Source organism: Phacochoerus africanus, chromosome 9 (genome assembly GCF_016906955.1).
Source record: "Phacochoerus africanus isolate WHEZ1 chromosome 9, ROS_Pafr_v1, whole genome shotgun sequence".
NCBI lineage: Eukaryota > Metazoa > Chordata > Mammalia > Artiodactyla > Suidae > Phacochoerus > Phacochoerus africanus.
Genome location: NC_062552.1, coordinates 1,953,856 through 1,968,366, shown reverse-complemented (window position 1 = coordinate 1,968,366; position 14,511 = coordinate 1,953,856). Strand labels below are relative to the sequence as shown.

At 53.7% G+C, this 14,511-nt stretch overlaps 2 protein-coding genes across 2 annotated transcripts in view; both read left to right on the top strand.

Annotated features, from left to right (window-relative positions):
• The first annotated feature begins 4,910 nt into the window (after positions 1-4,910).
• LOC125135630 (tubulin beta-2B chain) lies at positions 4,911-8,057 on the top strand. Its single transcript, XM_047795931.1, has 4 exons — positions 4,911-5,182; positions 5,975-6,083; positions 6,338-6,448; positions 6,758-8,057. Exons 1-4 carry the CDS (start codon positions 5,126-5,128, stop codon positions 7,816-7,818), a joined length of 1,338 nt encoding a protein of 445 aa, XP_047651887.1. The 5' UTR covers positions 4,911-5,125; the 3' UTR covers positions 7,819-8,057.
• Positions 7,826-14,511, top strand: part of LOC125135615 (uncharacterized) — a 27,353-nt gene continuing 20,667 nt past the window's right edge. The window contains exon 1 of the mRNA XM_047795889.1: positions 7,826-7,861. Coding sequence (XP_047651845.1) covers positions 7,826-7,861 — 36 coding nt within the window. The remainder of the gene's footprint in view (positions 7,862-14,511) is intronic.

The window sequence follows — 14,511 nt, the reverse complement described above, 5'->3', positions numbered from 1 at the left end:
CGTCGTATGTGTAGACCACGGTTGGTTTGTACATTCATCTGTCTACATTTGGGATGCTGCCACTTCAGGCTACTATGAGTCATGCTGCCACAGACGTGGGTGGGCTAGTATCTATTTGAGGCTCTGCTTTCAATTCATTGGGGCAGATGTGAGAATCCAAATCTTTTGATGAGTTTCCTTTCTAGGGGTTGTTGTGAAAGAGATAGTGAGTCCTCCCAGAGTTTCTCCTAATGCATTATTTTTTTGAAAATGTATCATGACTATATGGTGGCCATTCCAAAGCAGGCTGGGCGTAGGAAGCCAAGAGTTCCTGCTCAGAAGCTGACCCATTTCTGCAGTGAAGACATAGCACAAGCCCACCAGGCATCTAAATCCAAGAGGCAAAGTGTTACTATGTGCATTTGTGTGTATCTATCGATCTGAATCCTTTCTTTTTTTTTTTTTTTTTTCTTTTAGAAATAGGGCTACACCAGAAGCAGATGGAAGTTCCCAGGCTAGGGGTCAAATTGCAGCTGCAGCCTGGACCTACACCACAGCTCAGGGCAATGTCAGATGCTTAACCCATTGAGTGAGGCCAGGGGTGGAACCTGCCTCCTCATGGATACTAGTCTGGTTTGTTACCGCTGAGCCACAATGGGAACTCCTGAGTACACACGTTCTCATTTTATTTATGTGGCAAGCAAAGGCCAGGGGGCAGATGTAGAAGAGAAACAGCGGGTAGCACCCCTCGCTGGTGGACCAGTTTCGTTGGGGGGCGGGGGAGCCGCACCGCAAGGACCTCGATGTGGCAGGGATCAGGAGAGGGTAACGTGGCTCCCCGCACTCCTTCCTGTGCGCGGCAGTCCGTTCACACGGCGTTTGTTCCCACGTTCCCTGATTTCATGGGCTGCACCTGTCGGTCTCAGTACGCTGCTGCGGTGTGTCCGCTGGAGGGTGTTTTCTACAATCCGGCTCTGGATCATAAGTGCCATTTTCCTAGGATGCACAGACCCGCGTTCCCTGGCCTGCCCTCCCCCAGCCCACGAATCTTACAAATCCCAGATCGTGTGGGGGAGGGGAGACGGCCTATAAAAGGGAAGCGGTGCCCTGCGGAGCTGCGATCCTCCTCCCTCCGCCGTTTGTGGGACAAAGAAGGCAAAGCTCTTCGGAAAACTCAGCACCCGCAGCCTGGGCTGAGGCCATGTGAACCCAGATGCGGGCGCCGGCGATGGGAACACGCCCGCCCCACGGAGGAACAAAAGCAAATGTCGCCCTGCGTTCACCGCCTCGGAATTTGCCCTGCTCGTTCCGGTCTTTTGTTACCTGGGCCGGCTGGTCCCCACAGAGCCCCACGACCGCGGAAGGACGAGGGTTCTGAGGCTCCCACCCAGCAGCCCTTTGATTAAGGGGCACCGGGCAGTTCTCATGGGGGGAGGGCAGGCCTGGGAGGAAAGGGGGGGGCAGCAGGACATCAGCGGGGGAGGCGTGACAAAGCTGAGAAAGCCCAGGTCTCCGCGGGTCCCAGGAAGCCCCTCCACCACCCCCTCCCCGCAGTCACAATACAGGGCTTCGACCCCTTCCTAGCCCCAATTCTCTCGGCATTTGACTCCTTTACATAAACGTTTGGGTTGGTAGCTTGCCAATATTTCTAACTGGGGCGCATTGAGAAGAGTGAAAAAGGAAATAATGATGGATTTGCAGTCTCTTTCTTTCAATCCCTCTTCATTCATTGGCTAAGTGTCGGTTGCCTAGGAAACCGCGTGCATCTCCGCTGCAGAGCTGGCGGTCAGGCTACAGAGGCTGCGAGCTGTGTATTAAGTGGTGAATGCGGGCAGGCAGTGGGAAAACCTGAAAGCTAGAAGGCTGGCAATTTCAGTCTGTGTCAATATATACATTTTGCTTTAAGAAAACAATGCTTTAAAAATTCACTACCAAATCCGCTATGTAATACCCCCTTTCTAGCAGATGTCCTCAATAAATTAACCCAGTGACTCTTTGTGAAAGGGATAAACGCAGAATCACTCCAGTATTTGCCAGTGAAAATTCTCCGAAAAGTGTGAGGCCAAATACAATTGTAATAGCTTAGAGGGTATCTTATTTACCTCAGCCGCAAGCCAGTCATGCATAAGACAACAGCTGGATTTTATTTCACACGGTGCTATTTTTACAGTGGTCTCAGGCAGGGAGCACTTGAAAATGGCGGCGCATCACTTAAATGAATAGCATGTTAAGTGACGATGAAACAGCTTATTCTGACACCTACATGTCTGATATACAATGACCTAGATGGAGAGCAATTATGTGTAACAAACAGACCGAAAGAACTGCTGGAGGACCCAATGAGGGCGAATTCCACCCCCCCAAGCCCCTCACCAGCCTCTTTTGTGGGAGCTACACGAGGTAAGAGCAATAGGGTCGGCAGATAAACCGAACACCTCAGGGAAAGACTTGGCTGTCATCATCGCCTACTCTTCCGAGGCAGAACCAGCTCCCTGTGCAAATTAAAATGCGCAGTGTCACACTACCAAACTGGGGAGGGGGCGTGGAGCCGTTAAGGAGAATGCCAGCTCAGAAGCGCAGGGATGCAGGACTGTGTGGACAAAAGCAATGAAGGGAAAGCAGATCCTGAGCCGAAAGCGCAGAGGGCCCAAGGGGCATCCTGGCTTTTGGAAGGATGAGTTCCAGCCTCGCCCTATCCCAAGCCTCTTGCCCTGAAAGAAACCCGAGAGGAAGGGGTCCTTTATGCACAAAATCTTGAACACGCGTTTCCACCCCGGGCGCTCCGCGGAGATCTGCCTGAGAAACAGGAGCTGAGAAAGAAACCGCTGGGTGAGGGAGCTGGCGGGGCTCAGGCGGCCGGCGCGGAGCTGATCCCCTGGAGCGCGGCGCGCGGGCGGCCCTCTGGGCCCAGCCGGGGCTCACCTCGGCGCGCCTCGGCACTAGCGGCGCGGGCGCGGCCCTCTCTTGGCTTCTTCCCCGCGGTTCCAACCCACGGGAGCCGCCACCCCCAGGTGCTGACACCAGCCACCGCCCTTTCTGCCTGGACGTGGTCACCTTCCCGAGGGCTGGGCGCGCGGCAACGGGGACTCCGACCTGAGCCGAGTCTTTAGCTTGTGTGGCCCTTGACACTGCTCAAGCTCGACCCCTCTGCAGCGGTGGGAGCTGGATTAGAAACTCCGCGTCAGGCCCCGTGTCCCTGGAGCCGGGGCACGTGGGCGCTGCTCTGCCCCTCGCCCGACCCCTCCCAACCCCCGCGCCGGCAGCGGCGGCTGGAACCTCTGCCCCGAGCTGCAGTCCCGGCGCAATGGGTGTTCGGGGGCGGCTGTGCTTTTGTTCTCTCGGCCCCTCTTTGTGCCCTGGAAGTGGCTTGAAAGCCCCTCTTCCACCCCCAGAGGGAAAGGGAGGCGGCGACAGTTTGCTGACAGTTCTGGGAGGGCAACAGCTGTGAGCTCCTCTCTGCCGCGGGAACCCGGGTCATTCGTCCCCTCTCTCCTGGGGATGAAAAGGGGTCGCGTCACCTCCCAGATGACAGGTCAAGAGGCGGGGTAGGGGAGGGGGCGCCTCACCTAGGGAACTGCGGGGGCCAGGTTGCAGCGCGCTCTCTCTCCTCTTTCTCACGCGCGCGCACACACACACACACACACACACACACACGAAGGTAACAAAGAGACCAGCTTCTTGGACTCCCTGGATACTACGGGTTTGAAGGAGTGTGAGGCTGCGCCTCTGCGCACGCGCACTGTGTGCGTGTCAGGGTCTCGGGGGGCCTCTCCCTCGCGGTGCTGCAGTTTTCAGGCGTGTCCCTCACCCGCACCAGCAGCACGAAGATTGAGGACCTCGTGGCCGCCTCGGGGTCCTGCGCCTGGTGGAAGATGTGAATGCTAGCGGCGGGCTCAGGCGATAACCTCCGAGGAACCCAGCCCCTTAATGGACAATAGATGAACCGAACCCAGAGTGGAGAGCGCCTGGGGTGTGATTTTTAACTGCTCAGTTGTGGGATGTAACCCACACATTTCCGAGTTCTTTGTTCTGCCGCAGCCCCGCCTCCCGAACCCCACCCTCTTCCGACTGCTGGACAGTCCACCCTGCGCGGCCAGCCACACCCACCGCATCCACTCCTAAGGACAAAAGCCGACCCAAGGGATGGAGGGGTCCTAGGCACCAGTCGGGGAGCTATGGACTCCTGGAGAGGGTCAGGCAGGGCGAAGGAGGCGCCGAGGTCGCCCCTCCCCCGATGCTGCCGCCCCAGAGAAAGGGAGCAAGAGGCCCTTGACAGAGACAAAAGAGAGGATGCGCGGCTGCGGGTGGGGGGAGGGCCGAGGGCGGAGGGCACCCTGAGGCTCTTGGGTCACGGCTCTTCAGATCCGAACACCCTGATCACACAAGACTTCCTCCTAGGGCCGCCTGCCCTCTCCCAAGACTCTGTGTGACCGAGGTTCGGGCGCCGGACAGCCCTTGGCTTCTAATGGTTGGGGAAAGGGTCAGTGGTCTCACCAGGGAGGGTGGCTTAGGGACCTCCGCCCTTGGCGGAGGCGATGCCGCAATCCGCGCGGGTATCGAAACCTGCGCCACCCAGCCCTACCACCTGCCAGCGCCCGGAGCACACAGCCTCCTTTCCAGCGCACCTGATGGCCTCTCCACCTGCTCCAGTTCCCCTGCACCCACCCGTCCAGTGCCAGCTGCCCCCCTACACACACACACCCGGCCTGCCACACTGGTCACCCTCGCCTCTTCCCCCACCCCCAATTCTCAGTGCCCAGCTTTTCCACATCCCCTCCAGTTCCAGACAATGCGCACGCCCCCCCGCCCCCCACTCCCCGCAGCCCCCACTCCTCGCAGGTCCGCCAGCCTGCGCTGATTGGCCGCGGGCCCGTAGTCCAGCCCCCCGGACGGTCCCTGGGGCTCGGAGCATTACGTCAGCGGGGCCTGGAGAGAGCTAGCGCGAAGGGGACTGGGGGGCTCGGGTTGGGGGCGCGGCCTGCGCGGGCGGGCCCAGCCTCCTCGCATAAAAGGCCGAGCCCGCTGGGCAGGCGCTCTCAGCCGGTCGGTTCCCGAGCGCGTTCCTGGTGACCCCGCCGTGGGTGTGTAGGGAGGACGGACAGAGTGACCAGACGCCGACCGGGGCCGGAAGAAGCGAGCTAGCACCATGCGTGAGATCGTGCACATCCAGGCGGGCCAGTGCGGCAATCAGATCGGCGCCAAGGTGGGCGCTGGGGACCCCCGGGGCGGGGGCGGGGTGGGGGCGGGGACCCGGGCTTAACGCCCTCGGGGTTCAGGGCGCCGCGCGTCGTCCCGAGCAGGCCCCGGGCCCTCTGAGCGCAGACTTTCCTGGCTGCTTTGTGCCGCCGAGAGGGGCGTGGACCTGGAGGCGACTTTGGCGGGGGCGGGGGGAGGAACCTTTCTTAACTTTCTGCGGTAACTCGTTTGGAATCCCGGTCCCTCGGCCTCCCCTTCCTCCTTGCTCCTCTCTTAGCCCGGCACGCGGGCCTGGAGAACGCGCGGGTGTGTCCGCAAGGCTGCGCGCGCCCGCCTACGGGCGGGGCCCCGACGCCGGGAAAATTGATTTTACTCGCTGGAACCCGAGTCGAGCTGCGGGGGGAGGAGGGGAGCGATCGTCAGAGGAGAGCGATCGCCTTGAGTCTCGGGATGTGCTGTGAATCTAAAATCGCCCCCCCCCTCCCCGCCGCTTCAGCTCCCTCCGGTCCCTCTACCCTTCCCACCCCCTCGGCGCCACTTGAGCCCCGGGCGCCGCCTCTCGCCGCCGCTAGTGCCGGCCTTACAGTTGCCGAGACACCCCCACCTCCTGCCGCGAGCAGCTGTTCGCCCGGGAAACGCCCATTTTCTACCCAGTGACCCTGCAAAATGCAAACCCTGCGGCTGTGCCGGGCTGGGCTGCCCCGAAGCCCTGCAAGGTGGCTGGTCCGGGCTTCGCCTTGAGTCCCCGCCTCTCTGCGCCGTGGGGCGTGGCTCAGCACCACCGTTTTCTGCGTTTCAGTTTTGGGAGGTCATCAGCGACGAGCACGGCATCGACCCCACTGGCAGTTACCATGGCGACAGTGACTTGCAGCTGGAGAGGATCAACGTGTACTACAATGAAGCCACTGGTGAGTGTCTTTCCACGCCCCCTCTCCCCGGGGGCCTGACCCCAGGAAGGTGGCCCCTGGGAACGTGGCCCGAGGGGAGGGGAGACTAACCGATTTAGGACTCTAGCTCTTTAACTAGGGTTTCCATGGGCGTCCCTTTGAGAATCCAGACCTCCCAGGTCCTTCTTTGTTTGGGGGCGACCGCATTGCCTGCAAGAGGCCCTCCTCTTCAGAGCTCTCTGCCTACAGGTCTAAGTCCAGCTCTGTCCCCACAGGTAACAAGTATGTGCCTCGGGCCATCCTGGTGGATCTGGAGCCGGGCACCATGGACTCGGTCAGGTCTGGACCCTTCGGCCAGATCTTCAGGCCCGACAATTTCGTGTTTGGTGAGTGGCTGACATGGTGATGGCATGTTGGGTGGAGGGGCGTGTCTGCCGTAGAGAAAGTATGGAGTTGTGTGTCGATTTTGTCTTAATATGAGCTGAAACTAAATGCCCTTGAATCTCTAATGTCCAGTGCCTAACCCTTCTTATTTATATTATGTCCATGACTGAGTATTTTCATGTCTAGCCAGTTTCGTTATAACCTGAAAAAATCTTACCTGAGGCTGACTCATTGGGTTATATTATGGGCATTAAGGTAAAGAGGAATGTAATGCAATCATCAGTGGCTTATGAGGACTCTCCCCCTGGCAGGCCAGAGCGGTGCCGGCAACAACTGGGCCAAGGGCCACTACACGGAGGGTGCCGAGCTGGTGGACTCGGTCCTGGACGTGGTCAGGAAGGAGTCAGAGAGCTGTGACTGCCTGCAGGGCTTCCAGCTGACCCACTCGCTGGGGGGCGGCACGGGCTCCGGGATGGGCACCCTGCTCATCAGCAAGATCCGCGAGGAGTACCCCGACCGCATCATGAACACCTTCAGCGTCATGCCCTCGCCCAAGGTCTCGGACACGGTGGTCGAGCCCTACAACGCCACCCTCTCCGTGCACCAGCTGGTGGAGAACACAGATGAGACCTACTGCATCGACAACGAGGCCCTGTACGACATCTGCTTCCGCACCCTGAAGCTGACCACGCCCACCTACGGGGACCTCAACCACCTGGTGTCGGCCACCATGAGCGGCGTCACCACGTGCCTGCGCTTCCCGGGCCAGCTCAACGCCGACCTGCGCAAGCTGGCCGTGAACATGGTGCCCTTCCCGCGCCTGCACTTCTTCATGCCCGGCTTCGCGCCGCTGACCAGCCGCGGCAGCCAGCAGTACCGCGCGCTGACGGTGCCCGAGCTCACGCAGCAGATGTTCGACTCCAAGAACATGATGGCCGCCTGCGACCCGCGCCACGGCCGCTACCTGACGGTGGCCGCCATCTTCCGCGGCCGCATGTCCATGAAGGAGGTGGACGAGCAGATGCTCAACGTGCAGAACAAGAACAGCAGCTACTTCGTGGAGTGGATCCCCAACAACGTCAAGACGGCCGTGTGCGACATCCCGCCGCGCGGCCTCAAGATGTCGGCCACCTTCATCGGCAACAGCACGGCCATCCAGGAGCTGTTCAAGCGCATCTCGGAGCAGTTCACGGCCATGTTCCGGCGCAAGGCCTTCCTGCACTGGTACACGGGCGAGGGCATGGACGAGATGGAGTTCACCGAGGCCGAGAGCAACATGAACGACCTGGTGTCCGAGTACCAGCAGTACCAGGACGCCACGGCCGACGAGCAGGGCGAGTTCGAGGAGGAGGAGGGCGAGGACGAGGCCTGAGGGCACGATGCACGGGCGAGGCAGGGTAGGGAAGCCGAGGAAGGTGAGCGGGAGGGGGGCTGACGCAAGGAGAGAAGCATGGTCTGTGGTCTCCGCTAGGTGTCGCTGGTTCTCTGGTGCTCTTCACTGTTGCCTGTCCCTTTTTTCTTTTTGTAACATTGATGACACCCGTGTAACACTGGAGATCTTTCTGAACTACTGTTGTAATGGCTAAAATCACATAAACGTTTGTGTCCTAATGGTGTCTTCTCTGTCTCCTCTTTCTCTTTATTAGTAATATAAATGTAACTTTGAGAACACATCCTACAGAATCCTTCCTTCCGAAAAGCAAAGGAATGGGGGGGGGGGGAGCTCAAATACATTGACTTTTTAGCCTGGTAAAACCGAACCAGAGTCACACCCCGATGAAGATGGGCGATCCATCCGAATTGTAAGATGCCTTTAAGGAAATATCTTATTAGCTGAGAGATGCCTGCTTGAAAACACACTGATGTATCTTCATGGGGAAATCCTACTATACTTTTTATTGTCTTTACACACACAAAAAATGTGAATAGTAACTACACGTACACAGCACCCAATTCTAAAGGATAGAGAGTGGAAAGCCTCCTCGTGTGTCCCTTCTTCATACATTTTCCTCCCTCCAGGGCAACCCTTCTGATATTGTCATCTTTCTTGCGTCCTTGCAGAGATGTTTCATGTCTTCAAACCTACTTGGATCCTTCCCTTTGTCTTTCTCTACACCTTGTGATATTAACACTCTTCTACTGCCTCCTTTTTTCAGGAAACAATGTGTCTCTAAACTACAGAGAGCAAGGCCTCCTTTAAATGGATACATAGTATCCATTGTGTTCTGGCGGCCATATTTTAGTTAACCCATTCCATACCGATGGACATGTAGGTGATTTGTACTTTGATCTCATAGCACCACAGTGAATGATTTTGTGCATGTCTTATTGCGTACACTCCTCTAAGTGGAATTTTCTGTCAAAGGCAATGTAATACTCTGACATTTTAAAATAAGGAAATCCCCTGTACTTAGGAATAGCCATAGATTTCTAAATTGTTAACACACTAAAATTCTCAAGCAACTGTTCCTACCAGCAACTGTGTTTGCACTGCATTACACACTTATTTGCATATAAATTATCTTTGAATTTTATATGCCATTATACATTCTGGGCTATTGGAGAACTTTAAATAGGTAAGCCACAATAATTTTCAGTTTATTGCATTCTTACCATCGAGCATTGGGATTTGGGATTTGAATCAAGCCTGCCTCGAGACTTGAACTCAATTTCTAAAGAAGCTGTGCATTTTTAATGAGTGAATTTCAGTTGGGATTGTATGCTTATGGGCTCAATTACACTTTGTCAAAATGTGCCAAGGCTCTGCCTTAATCCAGGCCAGTCAGTTTCTTGGTTTGGGAAGAGAAGGGGAGTGTAATTAATAAACACATGTACCAAACAGGAAGAAAGAAATTCCAAGAAAACTGTAGGTTTATGGCTTTTCTAATTTTTAGAAAACTTTAATATTAGAGAAAATAGTACTTTAAATCTGACCCTGTATTTATTTCATTCTACTTAGCGCCACTCCTATTTAAGTGTTTTGTTTTTGTTTTTGTTTTTTAAAGAAGATGAAGAAGGAGAAGGAAGATGAGGTGTGGATTAGGGATTTACATATTAAAGAGGCTGAAGGATATTTGGAAAGAGTTTCAAAGAAAAAGCGAGAACAGTGTCACTCTGAGCATTGTGAAAATAGGTTCATTCGACCAAACGGCCCCTAAAAGGAAACGAGCAGCCGTTTACTCTAGGATATTACGCATCTTAAAACCGGACTCAGAAACTGGCTTCTGCTCCAGTTTCTCACATTTAGTAGTGAACCGGCAGGTGCCTTTCCTGTGAGCTGGTATAAAGCTTCCAACAATGTCACTGACTGGGAACATTAATTTGAAGTGCCCTGCACATGTGGGTCAGCTGCCAGGCACCCTCCCCCCATCTGCCCTGGGCCATGCATTCCCCACCACCTGTCAGACAGGATGGGTAACCTTGGAAACAAGAGGGAATCCTGCCAGGTGCCTGTTGGCATAGGGGTCCCGCGTCTCTTCCCACCTTGTGAGAACAGACTGGACAGGAGGCACCCAGCAGGCCAGCCTGTCCCACAGCCACCGCAGCCTGCCTAGAACAGGGGTGCAGGTGGACCTGCCAGGCAGGTGCTTGGGGGCAAAGCCCTAGAAGCCCAGTTGTCTAGTACTGATCTGAAAGGCGTACTTAGGGAAATGGCTCAAAAGCCCACAGATGCACAGACTAATAAGTGGATGAAGAGATATTTTTTGAAAGCGTTTCCGTAGTTACACCCCCTGTGTGATGGGAACTAGTGGGGGGGCGGTGCTGACAGTGTGTTTCCAACACCCGTTGCTACAAGGCACCAGGCAGACGGTCACTTCCGGGAGGCACAGCAGCCAAACCACAAGACCCTGGGATGTGATGCGGCATTCAGAGCCTGGGGTTGGGGAGGGCAAGTTGGAATCAGCCCAAGAGTCTGAGAAGGAACCCCAACATGCTTCAAACTGGCCGCACCTCTGCATCAATGCCAGTGAGGATCGGAGACCAGCTCTCATCTCATCCCTGAGAGTGTGTCAGAGGAACAGAAATTTGAGCTAAAAGTAACTGTGAGAGATCGTCCAGCTGAACTTCCTTATTTTGTAAGGAAGGGGACAGAGGGTCAGAGGATTTTGTGTCAGTTCACAGCACTCCCTACGAATCAGATTTTGGACCCTGCTCTTTCCTCTAAGCTGTCCCCTCTCAGGTCCTGCGGTTTACAAGCCCACACGGGGGTGGGGTGGGTGACGACGAAGGGAAACTGTTCCAGCTTCAAGGAAAAATCCAAAAGTCCACGCTCGACTGTCCCATGTGGGCTGGGCACAGATGAAGTGCCAAGGCTTTTGGCTCTGACCCAGTCACTGCCAGGCAATGCGGAGTTTGCTGGTTCTAAAACACCACAAGCACACAGATTCTAACGCAATTATGTCTGCAAGAAGAATATTCCTTCGGGGGTACTTATTGTGAAATGAGTGGGAAGTTCATGAACAATCTTTGGAGGACTGCCTTTTCCACACCCTCATTTTAGTTAGGATGCGACCTGTGTACCAGACAACACTGCTTGACAACTACCACAAGGTTGCTTTTGTCCCACTGGGTGAGAAATTCTCTTGCAAGGTCATGCTTTGCTTTTCTTTCTTTCTTTCTTTCTTTCTTTCTTTCTTTCTTTCTTTCTTTCTTTCTTTCTTTCTTTCTTTCTTTCTTTCTTTCTTTCTTTCTTTCTTTCTTTCTTTCTTTCTTTCTTTCTTTCTTTCTTTCTTTTTTTTTTTTAAGAGCCATGCCCAAGGCATATGGAAGTTCCCAGACTAGTGATGGAATCAGAGCTGTAGCCGCCGGCCCATGCCACAGCCACAGCCATGCCAGATCCAAGTCTGTGACCTACACCACAGCTCACGACAGGGCTGGACCCTTAACACACTGAGCAGGGCCAGGAATTGAACTGTGTCCTCATAGATACTAGTTGGTTCATTACTGCGGAGCCACAGCAGGAACTCTGGGTCGTCCTTTTCTAAATGCCTCACAGGTGAGCCATTCACTAGAAAACAGACTCGCTCGTACCTTGGTTTCTTAGAGGCTTTTCCCCTGCCTCCCCCGCCCTTCACGTGTTTCCTAAGGCAGGCAGACCCCAAGAGCCTGACTTCTTCGGCATAGTCTGCTCCCCTCAAGATGCTGCAATCATTTTTTCTTTTCTATTAATTGTGGTATGATTCACAAGATACAAACTTGCCATTTAAGAGTCCGAGTCAGTGGGTTTTAGTACATGCACGCAGTTGTGCAAGTGTCACCAACACGGGATTCCAGAACCTTTTCATCTCCCACACCCACCGGCTCTCCCTCCCCTTCCCCCCCGCCCTCCAACCCCTGGCAACCACTCATCTTTCTGCCTCTGTGAACTTGTTTTTTCTGGACATTTCATATAAATGGGATCGTACAATAGGTGGTCTTTGTGTCTGGCTTTTAAATTTAGCATCCTTTCAAGCCTCATCCATGTAACATGCTTCAGGACTTCATTACGTTTTGCAGATGAATCATATTCCATTGTCTGCATTTGCCACATCTCGTTTATCCAGTCATCACCTGATGGACATTTAGCTTGTTTCCACTTTTGACCTATTAAGAATAATATGCTATGAACGCTCCCGCACAGTTTGTTTGGGGGTGTTTTTTGGTGTATGTATGTTTTCATTTCTCCTGGGCACATCCCAGGAGTGAAACTGCTGGGCCATGTGGTGTAAACTTGTGTTTATTAACTGTGAGTTCCACCTGTGGATGGATATGCTTTCAAATTTGCCCCAAAGGCTGGGATGGAAGAGAGATCAGACGAGCCTTGGGGTTTTCGTTCTTGTGCATTCACATAGGCTGAGACCCGTAGCTTTAGAAGCAGGGGGAGCTGGAGAAATGGGACGTGCCTCCATTTACAAATGAGGAGCCTAAGGCTCCGGTTGGGCAATGTCCTCAGGCCACTGTGTCTGGTTCTGGCTGATATTCTTGCAATAGTGGTTTAGAGTTCTTTTTTTCCTTCTAACTTAGAAAAGTCTAGAGAGGAGCTCCCTGGTAGCTCAGTGGGTTAAGGATCTTGTATTGTCACTGCTGTGGCTCTGGTTTACAGCTGTGGTGCAGGTTCAATCCCTGGCCTGGGAACTTCCACATGCTGCAGGTGTGGCCCCTTCTCCAAAAAAAAAAAGTCTAGAGACACTCAGTACAGGCCAGGAAGCTCCACAAAACCCTCTCTCAGCTCTTTCCATTGCTGCCTCAGGCCTTCAGCCTCCTGTTGTCCTCGGGCTGCTGGACGGCCACTGCTGCTCTGCTCGTGTGTCCGGCTCCTAGGTAAGAAGGGAGAGGGAGCATGAAGAGGCACCTTCCAGCGGAGTAAAGCCACTTGAAAGGTTTGTGCCAGGAGCGGCCTCGTGGCCTCTGCTTTTCACTGGCCACGCTTCCTTGCGGAGGGTGGGGGGCGCTGAGCAAACATTCTCCACCTCTGCCCAACCCCCCAACTTAGAGGTTCTTTTAGGAGGAAGTAGAGAAGGGCCCCTGAAGTTTCCTCCACAATCAGAGAGGGGCCAAGACGTGACATTAACCCAGGCCTCTTAGCTCCTACTCCAGAGCTCTCTGCAGGCACGAGTTTGCAAGGCGTTTCATACCAGGGGTCCTCATTTTCTTTTCTTTTCTTTCTCTCATTTTGTTTTGTTTGGTTTTGACATGTGACGTTTTATTGGCTTCCTGTTTACTAAGTCCCTTTGGAGGAGCATGTTTTTAGCTTCAGCGTATTCCGAATGCATAAAGCAGGCAGCCACCCTGTTGCATCTGCTCATCGAATTCAGAATGTTCACGCCCAGAGCTTCGTTACCCACACATACCGCACACGAAGGACTTATTCAAAGTATGCCATGCCCTCCTTCCTTCTTTCTTTTTCTCTTCCTTTCTACCTTTTTCTTTTTAGGGCCACAGCCACAGCGAGTGGAAGTTCCCAGGCTAGGGGCCACATCGGCCCACCCCACAGCCACAGCAATGCAGGATCCTTCACCTACTGAGCAAGGCCAGGGATTAAATCCATATCCTCGTAGATACTAGTTGGGTTTGTTGTGCCACAGCGGGAACTCCTGCTTTGTCTTTCATAATACAAACTGCAAAACAAGCACAAACCCCCCTAAGGATCTATTTATACCCTTGCTTGGGACGCATATTCTTCCCGTTCCTTCTACAGAATGGCAGGGTGGCAGGATTGCTGTTCTTATGTCCTCTGCCTGGTGTGTCCAGTCCCTGTGTGCCTGTGGCTCCTTCTGGATATTCAGAATTCCATTCGGATGTCACTTCCTCTGAGAAGTCTTCCTGGATTACTACAGTGGCCTCTCTATACATGAGAGTCCCCGTTTTCTGGCAATACTGCCCAAAGTGATCTACGATGTTCTGTGATCCCGATCAAATTACCCATGACATTTTTCACAGAACTAGAACAAATAATCCAAAAATTTATAGGGAACCATAAAAGACCCAGAAATGCCAACACAATCCTGAGAGGAGAAAAAAAGGCAAAACAGGAGGCATAACTCTCCCAGACCTCAGACTATATTCAAAGCTACAGTAATTAAAACCATGTGGTCTTGGTACAAAAACAGACATACAGATCAATGGAACAGAACGGAGAACCCAGAAATAAATCTAGACACCTACGGTCAATTCATCTTTGACAAAGAGGCAAGAATATAAAATGGAAAAAAGACAGTCTCTTCAGCAAGTGGTGCTGGGAAAACTGGACAACTGCATGTAAATCAATGAAATGAGAATACACCCTCACACCATGCACAGAAATAAACTCGACATGGCTTAAAGACTTAAACCTAAGACAAGACACCATGAAACTCCTAGAAGAGAACATAGGCAAAACATCCTCTGATATCAGCTGTACAAATGTTTCCTTAGGGAGTTCCCGTTGTGGCGCAGTGGTTAATGAATCCGACTAGGAACCATGAGGTTTTGGGCTCGAGCCCTGGCCTTGCTCAGGGGGTGAAGGATCCAGCATTGCTGTGGGCTGTGGTGTAGGTCACAGATGAGGCTCAGATCTGGTATTGCTGTGGCTTTGCTGTAGGCCAGC

Excerpts from the sequence above, each read along its gene's own strand:
- LOC125135630 (XM_047795931.1), top strand. The coding sequence starts at position 5,126 with ATGCGTGAGATCGTGCACATCCAGGCGGGCCAGTGCGGCAATCAGATC. Across the intron at positions 5,183-5,974 it reads GCAATCAGATCGGCGCCAAG|TTTTGGGAGGTCATCAGCGA; the intron begins GTGGGCGCTGGG and ends TCTGCGTTTCAG. Across the intron at positions 6,449-6,757 it reads GCCCGACAATTTCGTGTTTG|GCCAGAGCGGTGCCGGCAAC; the intron begins GTGAGTGGCTGA and ends TCCCCCTGGCAG.